The following is a 21614-nucleotide window of genomic DNA, read 5'->3' on the forward strand; positions in this document are numbered from 1 at the left end:
GTACTCACATTGATGAGAACACAGATATATGAAAGTACTTAAGTATAGATATCTTCAAAAATTATACATAATGGAAAAATCATTTTAAACAATATCTGAAAAAACCTTTGATTTTTTTTATTGTGATTTTTACCTTTCTTTCACAAAACTTGGACAGCCTTCATTTTTCCATGAGTTCCAATTTTCTTCAGTGTTTAATATATGCTGGAAAAAATACACACAGACGATCGATATCTGAACAATAGAAATACTTAAAATTCTATATGGTACAAAAAATAACAATAACATAAGATACATACCTCTACCATTTTTGAAAATCTCTCTCCATCAGGGGGGTTTTCAGATAGTAGCTGTGATCAGAAAGCACACACTAAGCTTTCAACAACTTTCTGCATCATATGAATGGTTTATAGGCAGAGACCCCATAAAAGTGTTTGTGGTTCCCGTACCTGAACTAATGTTATCCTTATTTTCCTATATGAGGCTGAAACTGTTAAATCTAGTTCATAAACAGAGAAAACTCCAAATTTCCAAGATTTTGATCACTGATGTCTTGTACTGAACTTACTTGATAGACTGATTTTGTAGTATCTTCAATCCACAGGGATTGCTCATCAGTTAGAACATAGTTTGAACTGGAAAAGAGAGCAAATACAAGGACAATGTAAGACTAAGGTGTCAAATCCATGGCACACAGCACTCCCTAGTGAAGTCTGAACAAGATTAAAATGTAATTGGGAAATATTCAACTATGATAAATAAAAATATGATAAAACAGACGACATTAATGTTTTTTCTAAGTCAATATACAGTCCACAGGGATGGAACAAATATCACAATAATCTCTAAGCATAAATTATTACTGGAGCAAATGTGTCAAATGATGCCAGGAAGTTTTCCTAAATTTACTGCATCCTGAGAAGTGGCATGGTATATACTGTATAGATAGCCAGCCCTGGAGTCAAGAAGAACAGGCAGGGTTCAAGTACTGCCTCTGATACGCACTAGTAGTGTGTGATGAAGCAAATTGTTGTTGTTCAGCCATTTCAGTTGTGTCTGACTCTTCATGACACCATTTGGTGTTTTCTTGGCAAAGATATTGGAGTGGTTTGCCATTTCCCTCTCCAGCTCATTTTACAGATGAGGAAAATGATGCAAACAGGGTTAAATGACTTGCCCAGGGTCATACCACTAGTGTCTGAAGCCTATTTTGAACTCAGGTCTTCCTGACTCCAGGGCCAGTACTCTATTCACTGCACCACCTAGCTGCTCCATTATAAGCAAATTACTTAACTTTTTAGTATCCCAAGGCAAATTTCTAAAAGTCTTAAGTTACAAATGAGTTGCTTCTCTGGTTGTTTTTAGTATTGGAGAAAGGAGTTTCCACACGAGAACTTCATCATAATGATGAAATCAAAGATCAGCCCACCCCATTGCATTCTTAAAATAGAATACAAAATCAATATAGTTATCATATATCTGTGAATACTATATTTGATTTTTTATTTTCTGCATTTAATTCATAGCCATTATTGCCAAAACAGCCAGAGAAGCAACAAGAGCATAGAGACACAATTCACTTTTGTGACTTTTTGCTGTTGGTATTTAGAAGAAATCTGTTTTTCCTCTTTTCTGTAGCAATGAAAAAAGGATATATAAAAATCCTACCTGCCTCTAATAGAAGTCTAGGCTGTTCACCAGCAGCTCAAAAAAAATTAAACATTTTAACCATAACAATTTCAAGTATAATCTTATTATATTTAAGTGGTTACTAACTCCTACTGATAGTCTGATTAGTCAGGGGAATGCTCAATTAAGGAAGCTGGCAGGGGCAGTTGGGCTCTTTTCCAATGCTCACAGTAATACTACACAGGCTCTTGTCTGTAGTACAAGTAGCTTTGAATAATCATTCTCTCATTTCAGTTATAACCATGACAAGACGATATTTATTTAACTGAAGTTAGAAATACTTACATCAAAAAAAAATAAATAAGTTTTGTGACAGAATGAATAGAAAGTGATAATCTTTAGACTTTTTTTCTGGCTAGTTGGACTGCCAAATGCATGGCTACTGAGTTAGGCCATGAGCTGGCTTGGGATATATGGCTGGAATTGCTATAGAAGAAGTATGAATGACAAAGCCCAAAAAAGAAGACAAGCTGAGGTAAAAAAAATAGTGAGACTACTATTTTGACTTAAGTTGGGTAAAGGAAGGGATAGGGATACAAGGCTGTTTCATTAAGGCTAGATCTAGAATATTCACCCACCAGTAAGAAATGTACTCTTAGGGCAGCTAGGTGGTACAGTGGATAGAACACTGACTCTGGAGTCAGGACAACCCGAGTTCAAATCCAGCCTCAAATACATAACACTTACTAGCTGTGTGACCCTGGGCAAGTCACCTAACCCTGACTGTCTCACCCCCCCCCCCAAAAAAGAAATGTACTCTTCCAGAAAGTTTGGAGACCCCCATTGGTGAGGAAGGATATGAACAGATTGCATTAAAAGACAAGTGTAAAAGGACAGACTACAGATTCTCAGTAAGAACACATATTTGGCCTTTGGTTCCTGGATCTGCCCATTTTCTGATTTGATCTTTTTCTGGAAGTACTCAGATCCTCATATTTAGGGCTTGTGGTTCTCTAAACCAAAAGTGGTCACCATTTTCCACCTTACCCTTCTTGGGAAAAGGAAAAGTACTTCAGATCAATCACCTATATAACTAGTTCTAGAGAGCTGGTTCTCAAAACTATCCAGGACAGGAGAAATAACCCAAATAGAACATTAACATACATGTACCATAATCCAATCCTTAGAAATCCATTTCCTTACAGCAGCAATACAGTTTTGGATAAATAAATCCCTATTCTCTAGTTTTTCTGGCAGGTACCCTCAATTTCCTAAGCACTAAAGTGCTTAGTTTTTTGCTGAGTGCAAACGCAAATATATGGTTGCTCTGAGTCCCTAATTCACAAAGGGGGCCCTTGGATACAGTGGAAAGAAGAAAACACCAGGCAACCCAGGTTTAGTTTTACTTATAGCTAGCCTCATTTTGTAATTCTAGCTATATTTTTCAGGCTTCTGCTAATAAGTAATTTAATAATTATAATAAGCTTACCTTTTGAATTTCACTTGCCCCTTGAGGTACTGAAATAAAATGAGATACTGAAGAAGGATGTGACGACGAAAGTTACTATCACTCAGCTGTAAATCCATAAGCTATATGCATACAAAAGACAAACACAATAGAACAACAACGTTTACTTTATGTATTATAATAAAAGTCAAACTTGGCCTAAATTTAGTTTTCTGCTACTGAAAAGTAAGATGAATGATACAACAATGAAGACTCCATTGAGAAAATATATTGGCCTATTTCTTATCATGTATATATTTATCAATGACTAGCAATTGTTGTTTTTTTATCCAGAGTACTGGGAACTGGGCATAAACTGAGCAGAGATCTTAAGTTTCAGATGAAAATCAACAAATATGAACTTCATCTTTCAATGTAAAAGGAAACCAGGTAAAATACAGTATCTGTATAGATGGCTAATGGAAAGATTTAAAAGTCTAAAAATAATATTTCTAAATAGGCCATTTCATTTCCGGATAGCTCTAATTTTTACATAGTTTTTTCTGACATCAAACCTATTGTTTTCCTCTTCCTCCCATTACTCTTAGTTTTGTCTAACAGGGTCAAAGAGAACAAATCTAAAACTTTCTCCACGTGACAAGTCTTTAAATATTTGAAGACAGTTTTCATTCCTCCTTCTATCTTCAAATCTTATCTTCTCTAGCATAAATATCCCTGATCAATCTTCATATGTTATGAACTCAAAGCCCTTCACCTTCTTAGTTGCCCTCTACATGACCCCCAACTTCTCCGATAGGCAGTTTAAGATTATTATTATATGACTGTCAGCAAGACTTGGGTCTAATCTCTTCTGTAAACCAACAGAACTGAATAGGTCTGTAACGTTCCTTCAAGCTCTGAAATTCTGTCAATTATGAATTTTTACCATTTCTGGCTTTCTACTAAAACAAGTATACTTAAAATGATTTTCTTATAAATGAAAATAGCAAGACTTCATTAATTAGATTTTGTGATAAGAAAGAATTTTACAAACAGGACTTAGGCTGAAATTTAACTATATAATATTTGTGAATAAAGGGTTTGCCACATAACTGTACAAGATAAGATTAAAAGGAAAGTAATTAAATGACCTAAAATTATTTTCAAGCACTTGAGAAACAACCACTTATGTTTAAAAAGCAACTTATAAGTGGAAAATGTTCATATTTATTTGCTTATTTATTTAGTGTAGATTGCTGAAGACTTTCTTACCCTAGTTTAAGTAATATGGAGCCTCAAAAAAAATTAACGTTAAAACGTTTTTTAGCCCAATTAAAAAAAACCAAAACACGAAATCAAACCAATCTTTCCTCGACATGTCTATCCTGCAACATCAAATTAGAACTATTAATCAAATTGTAGTTTCCTTCAGACTGTACTGTCTAAACAGGGTTAGTTAACACATTTAACCAACTTAAGCAGCAAACATTATCATCTAATTTAAATATGGTATGAAAGAGATATCAGGTGGTAAAAAGTAAAGAGGATTTTTAAAATTGGGTATTTGTGAAAATGAAGGTTTCATACCTTTTCACTTGTTAAGAATTTTGCAAAATATACATGTTCTCCTCCTGTTTTCAATTCTTCTAACTTCTTTCTTGAAGCCTGGGTATCATCCAGTTTATAACTTTTAAAAACAGCTAAAACCTCTTCAGAATACTGCAAAATGAAAATACTAATTAATTTTATCTTCCCAAGTCACCAAATAATCTGTTTCCTTGTACTTATTAGAAAAATAGACATTTACTGGCAATTGACTGCTTATTCATATATCATAACATATTAAATATGGAAAACTATGACTGAGATACTTATCAAATAGGATTTCTCACTATTTTAAAAGGTTAATTATCCCTCTTTTAATTTTTTTATGTAGTTAGGATACAGAACAAACTGTAGAAAATCTTTGATGAGATTGTTTAAACAACTGTAGATGTAGAAGAGAACACTTCATTTGGAGTCAGGAAGACATGGGTTCAAATTCTGCCCAATACACTGAACAGATGTGTGATGTCGGGCAATCCCTTAGCCTCTCAGGAGCTCATCCTCCTCATTTCACAGCATCCATCCAACCTAGTATCTGATGAACTATTTTATTCTAGTATTTCTTGTGAATAAAATATAAAAGGGAAAAATAAACAGCAACATCAAACCACTTCTAGGCATGGTAAAGCTGCTGTTAAATTATCCCCATCAGTTTAATTTCCTCATTAAGTAAAACATTTCTTGAATAGTACCATGAGAACGCTAACTTACATTTGCATAGTGATTCTTAAATTACAAAAAGCTATCACATCCACCATCTCACTTGATTCTCCCAACAATCTTGTGAATTCGACAGAGGACATGTTACTATCTTCATTTTCCCAATGAAAAAACAAACTCTGAGAGGTTAAGGTGGTCCAAGATCACAGAACTAGTAAATGGCCTAGACAAGTGCTCTTTCCATTATATTCACACTTTTGTTGTAACTGGAACTTTTAAATCCAAAAGAAATTAAAGTCATTCCTTAATATATGCCACGTGAACAATAGCTCAAATAGGAATTGCAATTTAACTTCTGAAAACTACAAAATTGGAATAACATCATGAAATTAATGAAGCAATTTACCTTGAGAAAAGTTTTCCATGAAATCTTCTCATAGCACTGCACAGGATTTCTGAAGTAATCTTGAAGTGACCAGAATTTTCTATATAGGTTGTAATCAATTGGAATGGAGCTAATGAAGAAAACAAACAGCAAATTAATTATATCATTCTATTTCTTTAGAAAGTATCTAAGGCAAATAAAATGGCAGAATCTCAAAGCTGAAAGGATTATGGAAGTCATTTGGTCCAACCAGTCCTTGAATAAGACTCCCCTCTAAAACATAAGCCGTAAGTGGTCATCTAGGCTTCGCCTGAAGAAAGCCCTCAAGTGAATGGGAGGTCTTCACTGCTTCCCAAGGCAGCCTGTTTCACTTTCAAATAATTCTAAATGTTAGTAAGCTTTTCCTTAAATCAAACTTAAATATGGCTCTGTGTCTCACACTGAACTTGCAGTTCACTAAAATCTCCAATCTTTCCCAATGAACTACTGTATAGCCGTGCCTTCCACAACTTATACTTGGGTTTAAAAAAAAATCAACTGCAAAAGTATAAAACTTTACTTATATACAGTCAGATAGATACATATGTCTGTATATATATCACACCCTCCCACCCCAGCTCCTTTTAAGATGTTGTTTTTGTTTTCATATTACCAACACCTTACAGAGTAGCTGGCACGTAGGCGGGTTGTAAGTTTGCTGAACTGAATTGAAAGCTAGTAAAATGGATCAAGGCATAAAACAGAAAATTAGATTACCGGTGCAGCTACTTCTTTTCATAATCAATACAGAGCCTGTGACTATAGCAATGGTGTAATGACAATACTAGGTTACATTAAGGATTACAAAGGACTTTCCTCACCATGTGAGGTAGGTGCAAGTTAGGAGGACTGAAGAGGAAGAAGGGGAGGCCAGATCTGTGATTTCATGGATACAGGGAATACCTCCTGAGGAAACTTCTTTCGCTAAGGTAGACTGGCTCTTGGAGAATCCTTAAGAGGCATTTAGGGCACTAAGAAGTCATACAGTCAGAACGCTAGAAGCAGGACTTGAACCCAGGTTTTCCTGACTCTGAAGCTTCCTTTTTTATCCATTATACCACACTGTTTCTCAAGAGTATTTAGTATTAGGGGTAGCTAGGTGGCGCAGGGAATAGAGCTCTGGCCCTGGATTCAGGAAGACCTGAGTTCAAATCCGACCTCAGACACATAACACTTACTAGCTGTGCGACCCTGGGCAAGTCACTTAAAAGAGTATTTAGTATTATTACCCTCTCACCATTTTACATTTGAGGAAACTGAGGTTCAGAAAGGTTAAATGACCTTTCCAGGGTGATAGCTGGTAGGTGTCAGAGCTAGGAGTTGACTGAGTTTTCTGACTAGTGATCTTTCCACTATATCACACTGCCTAATGAGCACAGAGAGTGATTCCCCACTAAGGGTGGGGAATGACCTGCAGAGGCTATTTACTAAAACCTATAGCTCAATGCAAATCTCCTCAACAACATCCCTAATACCAGAAATCTACTTTTTACTAGAAGCCCTACAGTGAGAGGGAATCCACTACCTCTTAAGATCATTTCACTTTAAAAATTCAAAGACAGTATGATGACAAAATTTAGTGCTTACTTTGTTAAAACTTCTTAAAAATTACACTAATACCCGTACTCTTCGATTGGCTATTTCTACATCTGCAGTGCCCAAAATGAATTTATATACAATTCCCTTAAATATGTGGTGTGACTATTAAGTTTTTAATCAAACATACCAGAATTTATTCATCCAAGTGTTGTTCCCTTCAAAGTGGTTACCGTGGAAGGCCATGCACTTATTCAAATGTTGCTGACACTGCTCAAAACATTTTCCAATCTCCTCTCTTGATGCTTACAGAACAATGTTTTTTTTGCTTTGTTTTTGTTTTTAATAGTCTCAGTGGAGGCAATTTTTTTTCCTTTGAAGGTGGATTTTGTTTTTGAAAACAGCCAACGGACAGTAGGAACAAAGTCTGGTGAGTACAGTCGTTCAGATCAAGCTGGGTCATGTCATTTTCGATCCAAAACGAGGTATGACTATAAAGGAACGAGAATGAATTTCTGGTGTGGTTCTGAAGGCAATTCCAAAAGAGGAGCTACAAAAATGTTCTGAGCAGTGGTAGTAAGTGTACAGCCCCCCCCCCCCCAAGGTGACTACTCTGAGGGCTAACACTCATTTGGATGTATAAATTCTGGTATTTCATTAAAAAATCAGTCACATTAATTCAGTCACACCATGCACAAGGAATATTAGACAAGCAAAACTCCAGATCCTTAAGTAAAAAACAATACTTGGTGAACAAATACCCACTCATGTATAGAATCACAGAATTTCAGAGCAAAACTCCACAGGTACCTAAAAGTCAAATTTCAGTAACCTCAACTATCCAGAACACAGCTGTAAATAACTGAAAATAGCCTGTAAGGGGAAGAAAACAATTATAAAGTCTATACACTTTAGTCTTTAGGAAAGGTATAAAGACCCTGTCAGACTCTGCCCTAGAGCTCAGTATCTCAGAATGATATGTAAATTAAGAGAAACAATTTAAGCAATTTGGTTGAACAAGAGTTCTCATTTGAGAGATAGTGTAGAAAAGAAGATAAGAACTATAAAAACCCAAAAGAAGAACTACTTTTTAAAAAAGCACAACAGTCTGGAGTCATTTACTGAGCCCTTTGAACCTTGAAACCTACCAAAGGTATTACTATATTGCTCATTATTAAAGAAAAAAGTATGGTATGGAATGAATGCTGGCGCTAGAGTCATAAGGCACTTAGGTTTAAATCTCATTTTGACACTTATTATGTGACCACGGCAAAATCGATTCATTTTTCAGGGTTTGGAGTTTTCTCAACTGTAAAATGGGATTATAATGCCTATAGTACCTACCTCACTGGGCTACTAATCTGAGAATCAGAGAAGGTGAGCAAAGGTTTTGCAAATCTTAGGAGCACTACACAGTATCAGCTATGATGATGATGATGATGATGACGACCTGCCTTGGAATTTTTAAAAGTTTAATTATAGCATTGTACAGTGGAAAAAGAAATCAAAGGACCTTGGTTCAATTTCTGGTCTTGAAGTTTACTAACTACCTGTGTGCCTTGGGCAAGCCATTTAACCTCAGTTAAATGAGCCTAGTTTTTTCATCTGTAAATAAGGGGGTTGATGGCCTCAGTTCTTCCATCTAAACTTTAAGGCAGAACACATTTTATAAAGATTTCCTCAAAAATGGTTGCTAAGTAAATTTTGACACAAATGGTAAATTTATCTTAAAAATTCACTCTACATGAAATACTAATTCCCCAAGAAGCTAGAGAAATAAGGCATGCAACTAGTCTTGGCTATGGTGGAAGACTGTGTGGGGAGAGAACAGAAGAGCTTTAGATGGAGGAAGAACTATGAAGGTGTGAAGCTTTCTGAAATTGTGAAGGAGACCAGATTTGGGGGAGGGGAAATTTGTGAGGATCACAAGTCATGTGATCACAAGTCCTTTTAAGGAGATGAAGGAAAAGAAGGGCTAGAGTTGAAAAAAAAAAATCACCCTTAGAGCCGGAAGGGATCTTAGAAGACATAATTAGTCCAATCTTCTCATTTCACAGTTAAAGAAATGGGGTCCCAGAAATAAATTGACTTGTCTACAGTCATACTGGGACTATGTAAAAAAGACAGGATCTGAACTTAAGTCACAGGATAACATCTAGATCTAGATGAGACTTCAGAGGCATATAGTCTACATCATTTTATAGGTGAAGAAACTGAGGCATAGAGAGGTTGAGTGACTTGCCCAAGGTCACACAAGTAGGAGGCATTAGAGACAAGATTTCAACCCAGATCCCCTTACTTCAGAGTAACAGGTATTCCATGGAGTAGTGTGCTGCCTCTCACGCTCTCAGATTCCAGAATCCGGAACGGGCGATCCTCCCCACTCAGGGCCTTGCTGCCTATCTCAAGGACTCATAAGGACGACTCAAATAGGAACATAATTGTCAAGTACTTTGCTTAGGGCAAAAAAAAATCAACTTTACAAGTAAAAGATGGGGAAACTGTAGCAAAATATTGGTTCACCTGAGAAAGCTCTGAGCATTTTAGTGGACTGAAAGCTCAGTATGAGTGAAGAGTGTGACATCAAAGTCAAAATCTAATTCAAACTTAGCCTGTATCAAAAAGTACTTTGATTACTTCTGAAAGACACGATTTAGGAAGAAAACTGATAGGCTATGTTAAGTTAAACAGCATACAGAAGGGCAAGCAGGATGTTGAAAGTATGCCAGCTAAGGATCAGCTGAAAGAACTGGGTATGTTTAGCTTAGAGAAAAAACAGCTGTCAAAGTATATGAAGGTCTATCACATGGAAGAAGGATTACAATTGTTCTGTTTGGCCCCAGAAGAACTCAGAGCAACAGGTGGAAGTTTCAGAGAGGTATAGATTTAGGCTTGATATAAGGAAAAATTTCCTAATGATGAGAGATTTCTAAAAGTTTACTTGTTTCCTACGGAGATGGTGATTTCCCTTTCAGTGGAGGTTTTTAGTGAGCAAAGGCTGGTTGACTATTCTGGGTATATACCGTGCAAGGAATTTTTTATTAAGTGTGGGTGAGAACAGATATTTGCCGAAATCCTTTCCTAGTCTTAGATTACCCAGAGATATTTAACTGATTGATAACAGAGTTGGAAATGAACTCTAAGTTAAACTTTCTTTTTCATTATACCATGTGGCTTCTCAAAGGAGAAATGGAAAGAAGACAAACTCATCTGCCTTTTTGCTCCTTATTAATAAAAGCTCTCAATGGGAGAAAGAGATTGAAATGATTGGCTAAAAAGATCCCCTTTTGAAGATGTTGTACAAAATCAATTTCCCAATCTGCTCAACTAAGGACTTGGAAAAGATGATCTCTAAAGTTTCTCCAAGAGCTATAATTCTATGATTTTATGACTCTAAATCCTCATTTATTCACAGTCTTGTGAGCAAAATGAGAAACTGGCTGGGAGTGGAGACAGGAGGGAGAGGGCATCGATCAGAAAAGATGATGCAAAGTAAGGCATCCAAAACTAGCCCAATGGCAGATCCACAGAGGAAATTAACTTAGGCAATTTTCCTATAATGCTAGAGAGTTGAAGATGCCCTACATCTCTTTTTGCTTCCTTTTATAACCCTGGGGTTCATGAGTCTCTTTTGAAAATGCAAAAAAGTTCCACCAGAGAACACACATTAAGCAATTATTAACCTACACTCAAATTATCAGAATGAGGGGGTAGAGGGTGAGGAAAGGTACAGAGAGCTTGAGAAACCAAAGTGGCAATTTTCAGAAGTATTTTGGAAAAGTACCAAAGATAAATCTCAGCTACTTCACAATGTTGTTCCAGCAGCTGGGCCATTGACATTCAAAATTTTTTCAGAAGTGCCACAGGTTGCCACACCCTATTAGTTCAGTAGTAATATTAGTATAGAATCTAACCCCCTTATATAACAACATTCCTATGGAAACATACGAGAGTAATAAATAAAAGTACCATATTAATCAAAGATATTACTATCCCTGACATCCACTACCATGGCCACATTGACTTACAAAACTTTAAGGCGATGATGTGTGTCTTAAGACCCCTGCCATTTTCGCTAACAGCAACTTTTTCTTCCACCCTGGTCCTATATCCATTCTAATATTTGGCAAGATGCAAAAGACATACTGTTATAATAATAAAGACAATAATAAAAGTTCCTCAAACTCACCAACTTGTCGGAGTCTCATCATCTCCCATTTCTCCTTCCTCTACTTCCATTCCTTCATCTCTATCCTCAATGTGCTTTAACAAAAAAAAAAAAAAAAAAGACAATGCTAGTTTTCAGGGACATGAACAATGCTAGAATTCTAGACCACTATATTTAACAGGTAGCCACTATTATGGCAGTTTGGGGATCATGAACTATTACAAGCTACTGTAGACACCATTGTTAGACTTATAATAATGTCTGACACTTCAGGGTGAGATGATCTTTGAAGTGTCATGTCAGCTCAGCATTCTAAAGCTATAATGCAGTCATGAAGACAAAGGAAGATGATTTAAGCTACCCTGAATCCAGGCTTGTATGTTCCCTCCTATTCCCCAAGTTCAAGACCAACATCCATGGCACATAAGCCGTTTCTAATTTAGGGGGTTCCATACCTGCTGAGTATGAAATGCCTAGTGGTCACAAGCATTTTTTCCTCCCTACTTCCATTGTTTGGGATTTTTCTTTCATTCTCTTTCAAAGTTTTCTAGCTGCTTCCTGGGACCACTACCTTTGTCACCACCATCTCTCCCATCTTGTCCCATTGCCCCCATTCCCCTGACTGTCTGAGGTAGTGTTTTCGGTGGCTGTAGGGCTAAAAGTACAGGGGAAGCTATGGAACCCATTTTTGTTTTACAACACGGACCAGAGGATGACAAAAAAAAAATCTCCATTCGAAAGCAAAAGATATTAGAAGTCAAAAGGGTAAAAAAGTTGAAAGAGCAGTAACCAGTTGTCAGCCAAGGAATAAGGATTATTCCCTGGAATTTACAGGGAAAAGGCTTGACCTTTTTTTTTCCTCATGGACCTTCTCAACCTCCAAAAGGGATCCAAATGCAGAAGGAGGAATTCCTGGTTTCCCAAGCTGGAGAACTAAATGGTTTCCTCGAGCCATACTGTATATGCTAGTCTAGATTCCGCAATAACTATTAGTATAATACTACACGTTAGGCACCTGAGCTATACATCAAAATCAGCCTCGATTTTCTAGCTTGCTTTAGAAATGTTTTCAATACGTCCCTACCTGAAAGGTAAGTATACCAGAAATTTCCAAGTTTAAGTCAAGACTAATACGCTATAAATCTTTAAAAAGAAAATCTGTTAGTGCTTCACAGCTCTCAGCGAAATGCACTTCCATGCTAATTGACATCAGCTCTTCTTCAAAAACAAACACATAACATTCAGCAAGCAAGATTCGAGACAGGTCTCACCTTCTGACCCAAGGTGCTCTCCTGTTCACTGGTGTTGAAAACAGTGACATTTTCAAGATTAAACTGACTTTGCAAGTTAAGGCCTGTTTAAAAATAAACAAAAACATGTATGCCATAATGAAAGAGCTTATTAGTATCAAAATACTCAAAGACCTAAAGTACTTGGAGCAGGAAGGGCAAAGATGATATAAAGTTAAAGCAAGAGCAAATTAATTTAAAAATCAATCTACCACCTTTACAGATAGAACTAAAACCAAGCCACTGATTTGCAAAATCTTTTTGAAATTCACTTTATAAAGAGGTATATTCAAAGAAAACCTGTTAGTTCTTTAACTCTAATCTACTTTTAGGTGGTAGACAAGCTTTAGAAAACCAGACTATGTTAAGAGCAGCTTCCCTATGTATATTACCAATTCTGGAATGAAGAGGGATTGTGAAGTATCTTTGAAATATAATGAAAATGGACTGCAAACAAGTAGGAAAGGTTGGAAAACGGCATGGTGTTTAAACTCTACTTTCACTTTAAACTTATTGCAAAGGACAAAAGTAAAAACAACAATACCTCTCTCACAGATAATACTTGGTTCCATTTCAAGATACTTGAATCCGTGATTTACACCCAGAGTAACGGAGCTCACCCGGCCACAATTATCTTGTTATCTCGTGTAATTCTTGTCCAAGTTTTTTATTAAAATTAAATTTACATTTATGAAATATAAATTAAATTTTTATTAAAATATTTACTTTATTAACTTAAATTAAAATTTTTATTAAATTTATTAAGTTAAAGATTTATCCAACATACCGAGAGGCTCCCTACCTTTTTAGCTATCTGGGAAGTACCAAAGAGTAAGTTGGAAAGGCACCTCAGAAGACATCTAGTCCAACCTTTATCTAAAAAGAATCTCTTCTTATAACACAGCCAACAACTGAGCACTCAAGCCCTTGATTGACGACTTTTCATGGGAAAAACTTACTATCTTCCAACACAGTTCATTCTACTCTAATTGTTAGGAAACTTTTACTTATGTTAAATCTCTGAAATTTCTACTTATTCCTAGTGCTGCTCACTGGGCCAAATAAAACAAATACTAATTTTTCTTTGGCATAACAGCCTTTTAAACACTCAAAGACAGCTGTTATAACTCCCAATACATCTTTTTAATAGGCTAAACCTACCAGTTTCTTTAGCTGATCCTTATGTGGAATGGTCTCAAGAACACTCTCATCATCCTGGTCAATCTCCAGTTTATCAGAATTGTTCTTGAATGTGGTACCCAGATCTAAATATAATAATTCAGATGTGGTCTAGATGAACAGACTAAAGAGGGAACATAACTTCCTTAGTCATGAATATTGCTTTGTGTAACCCAGCGAAGATCGTATTAGATTGTCTTACTGTCCTATTACTCTGTTGACTCAGAAAATGCAGTCTACTAAACCCTCTCAGATTTTTAAATGAACTACCTAATCACTTTGTACTTGCAGAGATGATTTTATGAATTCAAGTATAAGACTTCATGTTTACATCTTTAAATTTTGTCTTATGAGGCAGCAGGTGTAGTGGATAGAAGGTTGAATTTGGAACCAGGAAGAACTGGGTTTAGTTCGTGCCTCTGACACACTCTAGTTGAGTGATCACAAGTGAAATCACTTAACTTTTCAAATCCCCCAGCCATCTAAGACTTTAGGTTACAGAGCAATTGGTCATCTGTGTTGGTAGAATTTAGTTTCCATACCAGGAGGTCCCTATATAGATGAAATGATAGGTCTAGACAAAACACAAATGCATTTCATCTCGAGTTTTAATTCAACATGCCAGTCCAGGTATTTTTAGATCTCAATTCTGCTATGCAGCATGTTAGCTGGTATTATATGAAAATCTGATAACCAATCTATGCCTTTAGTCAAGTCAATGATAAAAATATTAAAGAGCACAGGCTCAAGTATAAATCCCTAGGACACTTCATTAGAGACACTAAACTATTAATGATTACTTGTTCCAGTCATTCAACTATGACCTCGTCCTTCCATATCTATCCTTCAAGAAAATTATGGAGAATATGTCAAATGCTCTTTGTATCCTGAATCTACAGCATTTCAATGATCTAGTGACATGCAAAAATGAAAAGAAGTTAGTTTAGAACAACCTATACTTGAAGAAGACATGCTAGTTTTTTTTCTAAATACCATTTCCCTTTTAAAATATTCACAAACGTATCCCTTCTGGTCAGAAACTGAAGTCAATTTTGCTGGACTACAAATTGCAGAACCTGTTGAATGTATGCCCTTGTAAGATTTTTCAAAGATCACTGACAATAAGGAGCTTAGTAATCACACCTACCAGTTCTTTTAATATTTTAAGCTATAGGTCATCTGTATTTGATGACCTGAACTTATCGTGAACATCTATGGTCTCCCTTACTATATTTCTGTTATATTTGGCAACAAGTTCCTATCAGCCATTTCTGTTGTCTTTTCCAGTACAAATACCCTTCTCCCTGACAGAAAAAACAGAAGCAAAATAAGGAGACACGCATTCTTGTTTGTTATTATCCCAGATTCCTCCATCAGCAGTCTTATCCATTTTTGAACTTCTTTTCCCCAAAGTAAATAACCCTCTCCCCATTAGTCTTAATTTTCAACTAGTAGCCCATCCTTTCTTTGAGCCTTCTCTTTTCCTCAATTTAGCTAACCCCCACCTTCTTTGCCTTCACCAATCTAAACTTCAGAATTTTTGTCACCATTCTTTTAAAATTTATTTATTTTTAGTTTTCAACATTCACTTCCACAAGATTTTGAGTTCCAGATTTTCTCCCCATCTCATCCCTCCCCCTGACCCAAGACAGCATGCATTCTGGATACCCCTTCCCCTAATCTGCCCTCCCTTCTCTTATCCCCTTCCCCTTCTATTTTACTGTAGGGCAGGACAGATTTCTATACCCCCACTGCCTATTTATCTTATTTCCCAGTTGCATGTGAAAACTATTTTTAACATTTGTTTTTAAAACTTTGGGTTCCAAATTTTCTTCCTTTCTCCCTCCCCACCCACTCTCATCCAGAAGGCAACCAGATACAGGTTATACATGTGTAGTCATGCAAAACACTTCCACAGTAGTCAAGCTGTGGAAAACTAACTGTATTTCCCTTCATCCTATCCTGCCCCCCATTTATTCTATTCTCTTTTTTGACCCTGTCCCTCTTCAGAAGTGTTTGCTTCTGATTACCCCATCCCCCAATCTGCCCCCCCCCACCCTTATCATTCCTCCACTCTCTTTTCCCCTTCCTCCCTATTTTCCTGTAGGGTAAGATAGATTTCCATACCCAACTGAGTGTGGATGGTATTCCCTCCTTAAGCCAAATCTGATAAGATTCATTCATTCCCTCTCATTTTCCCCCACTTCCCCTCCACTGTAAAAGCTTTTCTTGTCTGTTTTATGTGAGATAATTTACTCCATTCTACCTCTCCCTTTCTCCTTCTCCCAGTATAATCCTCTCACCTCTTAATTTTATTCTCCAGATTATCACCCAGACATCATCTTCAACTCATCCTGTGCCCTCTATCAATCTATCTATACATATAATTTTTTTTCCCCTCCAACTACCCCAATACTGACAAAGGTCTTGTGAGTTACACATATCATCTTTCCATGTAGGAATATAAACAGTTCAACCTTAATAAGTCCCTTATGATTTCTCTTTCCTGTTTACCTCTTCATGTTTTTCTTGAGTCTTATATTTGAAAGTCAAATTTTCTATTCAGCTCTGGTCTTTTCATCAAGAATGCTTGAAAGTACCCTATTTCACTGAACATCCATTTTTTGCCCCTGAAGGATTATACTCAGTTTTGCTGGGCAGGTGATTCTTAGCTGTAATCATATTCCTTTGCCCTCCAGAATATCATATTCTAAGCCCTCTGGACCCTCAATGTAGAAGCTGCTAAATCTTGGGTTATCCTGATTGTGTTTCCACAATACTTGAATTGTTTCTTTCTAGATGCCTGCAATATTCTCTCCTTGACCTGGGAACTCTGGAATTTGGCTACTCCTAGGAGTTTTCCTTTGGGGATCTCTTTCAGGAGGTGCTCGGTGGGTTCTTTTAATTTCCATTTTACTCGCTGGTTCTAGAACATCCGGGCAGTTTTCCTTGACAATTCTTTTTCTTTCTTTTTTTTTTTTGGCTGGGCAATGGAGTTAAGTGACTTGCCCAGGGTCACACAGCTAATAAGTGTTATGTGTCTGAGGCTAGATTTGAACTCAGGTCCTCCTGACTTCAGGGCTGGTGCTCTATCCACTGCGCCACCTAGCTGCCCCCAATAATTTCTTGAAAGATGATGTTTAAGCTCTTTTTTTGATCATGGCTTTCAGATAGCCCAATAATTTTTAAGTCATCTCTCCTGGATCTATTTTCCAGGTCAGTTGTTTTTCCAATGAGCTATTTCACATTGTCTTCTATTTTTTTCAATCTTTTGAATTTGTTTTACAATGTCTTAATTTCTCATAAAGTCCCTAGCTTCCATTTGCTCCATTCTAATTTTTAAGAAAGTATTTTCTTCAATGAACTTTTTTTCCATTTGGCCAATTCTGCTTTTTAAGGCATTCTTCTCCTCATTGGTTTTTTGGACCTCTTTTGCCATTTGGGTTAGGCTATTTTTTTAGGTATTATTTTCTTCAGTATCTTTTTGGGTCTCCTTTAGCAAGCTGTTGACTTGTTTTTCATAATTTTCTTACATCATTCTCAGTTTTTCCTCTACTTCTCTTACTTGCTTCTCAAAATCCTTTTTGAGTTCTTCCATGGCTTGGGACCAATTTATATTTTTCTTGGAGGCTTTGGATGTAGGAGCTTTGACTGTGTTATCTTCTTCTGGCTGTATGTTTTGATCTTCTTTTGTCACTAAAGAAAGATTCTATGGTCTGACTTTTTTTGTGCAGTTTGCTCATGTTCCCAACCAATTACTTGAGTTTTAAACTTTTTGTTAAGGTAGGGGTCTGCTTCCAGTGTGGAGAATGTACTGCTCCAAGCTTCGGGGGTTTTGTGTAGCTGTTTAAATTTTCAGTTCTTCCAAAGTGGTACAATCAAGGGTGAGGTATTTACTCCTTTCCTGGCCCGTATTCTGGTCTATGAGTGACCACAAGCACTCTTTTCTGCCTTGGAACTATGAGGAGGATTGTCTCTACACCACCACTACAAGCTCCACCATGCCAGTTCTCCTCCTCGCCCCTGGACCGCCACCCAGAGCTGCAACCCAGATCCAAGCACAGGCAAAGTAAGAGAATCCTGCCTCAGCACCAGCAAAGAGATCCCTGCAATCCCTCTCTGATCAATTCCCCCTCTGTCTGTGGGCCAGAAGCTCCAGAAGCTGCCACTTCCCCGGGGCTGCACCAGAACTGGGGCTAGGACCAAGCTTCTCTCTCACCATGGTTACAGACCTTTTCTACTGACCTTCTAAGTTGTCTTCGGTGTTTGTGGTTGAGAAGTCAGGAAACTGCTACAGCTGCCAGTGATTCAGTCCCTTGAGACCTGCCCCAGGTTTGCTGAGGCCTGGTATTTGCCTGTGCACCCACGCTGAACTGTGTTCCTCTCCCAGCCCAGCATAACAGACTTTTCCAATCAACCATCCAGATTGTCTTGGACCAGAAATCTGTCTTTAATGGGTTCTGCTGCTCTAGAATTTGTTTAGAGCCATTTTTTACAGGTATTTGGAGGGCTTTGGGGGAGACCTCAAGCAAGTCACTGCTTTCACTCTCCCATCTTGGCTCCACCCGCTTTGCCACCATTCTTAAAGGACAACCATGCCTTGCTTTTGTACTCATCCTTTAGAACTTGCCTCTATTTAATTTACATTTTAAAAATACACGTTAGGAGCAGCTAGGTGGCACTGTGGATAGAGCACGGCCCTTAAGTCAGGAGGACCTGAGTTCAAATCTGACCTCAGACCAAACACTTGACACTTACTAGCTGTGGGAGCCTGGGCAAGTCACTTAACCCCAACTGCCTTAAAAAAAAAAAATACATGTTAAAAATTTAAGTTGGTCAATGAGTTCTATCTATATTAGCATCTTTAATTTGTCCTTATATAACTGATGCTGAGTAAAGTGAGCAGAACCAGGAGAACATTGTACACAGTAACAGCAATACTGTGTGATGACTAATTTTGATAGACTTAGCTCTTCTCAGCAAGGCAGTGATCTAAGACAACTCCAAAAGACTCATGATGGAAAATGTTATCCACTTCCAAAGTAAGAACTTCGGAGTTTGAATGCAGATGGAAGCATACTATTTGCTCTATTTTTTTGGTTGCTTTGTTTTGTTTTTTCTTTCTTGTGGTTCCTCCCATTGGTTCTAATTCTTCTTTACAACATGACCAATGTGAAAATATGTTTAATATGAATGTATATGTAGTGCCTATATCAGATTGTATGCTGTCTTGGGGAGGGGGAAGAATTTAAAACTAAAAATCTTATGGAAGTGAATGTTGAAAACTAAAACTAAATAAATTCATTTAAAAAAAAAATCTGTTCTTTCACTCCTTATCAGAACTAATCTTCTTGTGTCTTCTGAATGCATTTCTTGAGAACTTCCCATTCCTCTTGGACTGGTTTCCCCTGTAGATTTGTCCAAAGAATCCTACCTATCTTTTGAAACCTATTGTGAATTAAAGCTATTTGGAGACCTATTTAGACCATGTCAGACTATGCCTAGGTTTCCTCTTCCTTTCTATTACAAATTCTGAGATGGTTTAGTAATAGTTTTCCAGCTTCCCCTTATGAGTGAGAATCAGATCCAATACCACTTACTCTCACTGGTGCCTCCATCTTTTAAAAGATGAAGTTATCATTTAACTAAGAAACCAGCTGCAGCTCCGCTTTTGCCAGAAACACTGAGTGTTCCAACAGTTATCTGTATAATTTAAGTTTCCTACTAATTGTGTACTATGTTGCCAAGCCAGGCTTATGATCAAAATCTACTTCCTCTGACAAGGTGGTGTTTAGTATTCTTTATTGATAACATTGCTTGTGTTTCAGCTTCTATTATCTTTACCCAAATGCTCTCCATTATGCTTTATTACCATCTTATTCCCATCTTCCTGGTTCCTAGAGTTTCTCAAAAGTATATCTATATATATGCAATGTGATTTCTTCCTGTCCCTCTTACTACTATCCTTTCTGAATTAGGTATAGCATTCCAGAAACATATTCTAGTTAATAGCCTGAAAGATTCATTTACAGACCTTATCCATATTAAATAATGGGTCAATTGTATTAATAATTGCATATCAATAATTAATAACACAATTAATATTAGTTAATATCATTTAATTAGACAATAATTAATATTAATAATAGGTAATAACTGGATACATGTTGAATTAATAATAATTAATTAAACAGGCCACCTATGCAGCTGCACACCATAATTTTCATCTTTTCATCCAATGTTCTTTTATTATGTGTGGCTCAATCTTTCATATTCATGTGTATTTCACTTATGTATCTTTGTGGTTTCACCAGGTTGAATACAATTAACACATAAGGAAACAAGAGTATCTGCCAGGCCCTGCTATTATAGTGAAGTCTTTTCTTTAACCTTACAAAGAAAATCTTCCACAATGTTGGCGAATACTTTGAGTGAACATATATCTCCCTGCTCAATAGCTTGTTTTGTGTCAGCGTTCAACAGACTGTTGAAGAAAGTTATCTATGTAGTCAAGTCTATCATGGGATTCTGGATGGTTATGATGTATGCACAACAACAACTTGTCTGAAGAAAACATTTAAGGCTGTATTTTGTTCCAACTGAAATGTTTTCTTGAAATCAATCAATGAAGCACTATCTTATTCTCTGTATCTCAGATAATTTTATTACTGCAAGAGGTAGTTTTCTGTTTTAAAAAAAGGTGCAGGTAGGAACTATGTGGAATATTGTATATACTGTCAGATATGGTTCATGTATTTTGTTCCTCTGCCCTTTTATGTGTTTTAAACAACCTTTGTTATAATTTTTTTCCACTTTTTTTGGAGGCAAGTAGGGTTAAGTGACTTGCCCAGGGTCACACAGCTACTAAGTGTCTGAGGCTGGATCTGAACTCAGGTCCTCCTGTCTCCAGAGCCAATGCTCTATCTACTGTATCATCAGATGCCTCTGATATGCTTGATGAGTAAGAGACGGAGGAAGGTTACACTGAAAAATGTATATGATATAAAAATAAAAGGGAGTAATAAAAATAAGACATATTTTTTAAAAAGTTGCTTTCTAAGATATGTCACCCTCGATCAGACTGCTGAATTATTTCTTCTCATATTTTCATTGAGGGTGCCTTTAATGTGCCTCTGTAGATTATTCTCAAATGATTTTAGGCCAATAAGGAAGGATTTAGATAGACTAGTGGCTATCAGTGTCTAGGTGGAGTTGGGTTTTTTTTGGGGGGGCTGGTAAATACCATCTCTGACTATTTCTATTCTTTTGAGTTTCTCCCTCCTTTGAGATATCTTGAGAACAGATTCCCATGTGCCTTTAAAATGGTATCACCCTATGAGCACAGATTTCTTCTGTATGAAGGTCCAATTGCACTTCCTTAATCAAACTGCTGAAGGGTCTCTGCCACTTCTTCAAATAGCATACTGAATATGGAGGGGAGTACAGTCCAAGAGTAGGAGTTCCACTATTATTGTGACAATAGCTCATTATAAAAATGTTGGCCCATTTGTTTTAACTTCAGCTTTTTGTGCTGTCTTTCCAGTTCCTGGTATAAACTGGTTTACCTGGATCTCATCCCTAGTTCTCTGTAGGCTTCAGGACATGAAGATGTAAAGGTTCATAGCTATGTGTTTGGATAACTCATAAGCATTCCTTAAAGAAGTGAATAAAAGAACT

The 21614-nt window shown here is 36.8% G+C and overlaps 1 protein-coding gene across 1 annotated transcript in view; it reads right to left on the reverse strand.

The window, feature by feature from the left end:
* LOC114031894 (THO complex subunit 1) overlaps positions 1-21614 on the reverse strand; it is a 67574-nt gene that overhangs the window by 17338 nt on the left and 28622 nt on the right. The window contains exons 8-15 of the mRNA XM_027847089.1: positions 12741-12823; positions 11491-11564; positions 5748-5856; positions 4664-4795; positions 3119-3219; positions 569-635; positions 300-350; positions 134-204 (exon numbers count right to left, since the gene is read on the reverse strand). Of these exons, the coding sequence (XP_027702890.1) occupies positions 134-204; positions 300-350; positions 569-635; positions 3119-3219; positions 4664-4795; positions 5748-5856; positions 11491-11564; positions 12741-12823 (688 nt within the window). The remainder of the gene's footprint in view (positions 1-133; positions 205-299; positions 351-568; positions 636-3118; positions 3220-4663; positions 4796-5747; positions 5857-11490; positions 11565-12740; positions 12824-21614) is intronic.

This window comes from Vombatus ursinus, unplaced genomic scaffold (genome assembly GCF_900497805.2).
Source record: "Vombatus ursinus unplaced genomic scaffold, bare-nosed wombat genome assembly UNPS02015255.1, whole genome shotgun sequence".
Taxonomy (NCBI): domain Eukaryota; kingdom Metazoa; phylum Chordata; class Mammalia; order Diprotodontia; family Vombatidae; genus Vombatus; species Vombatus ursinus.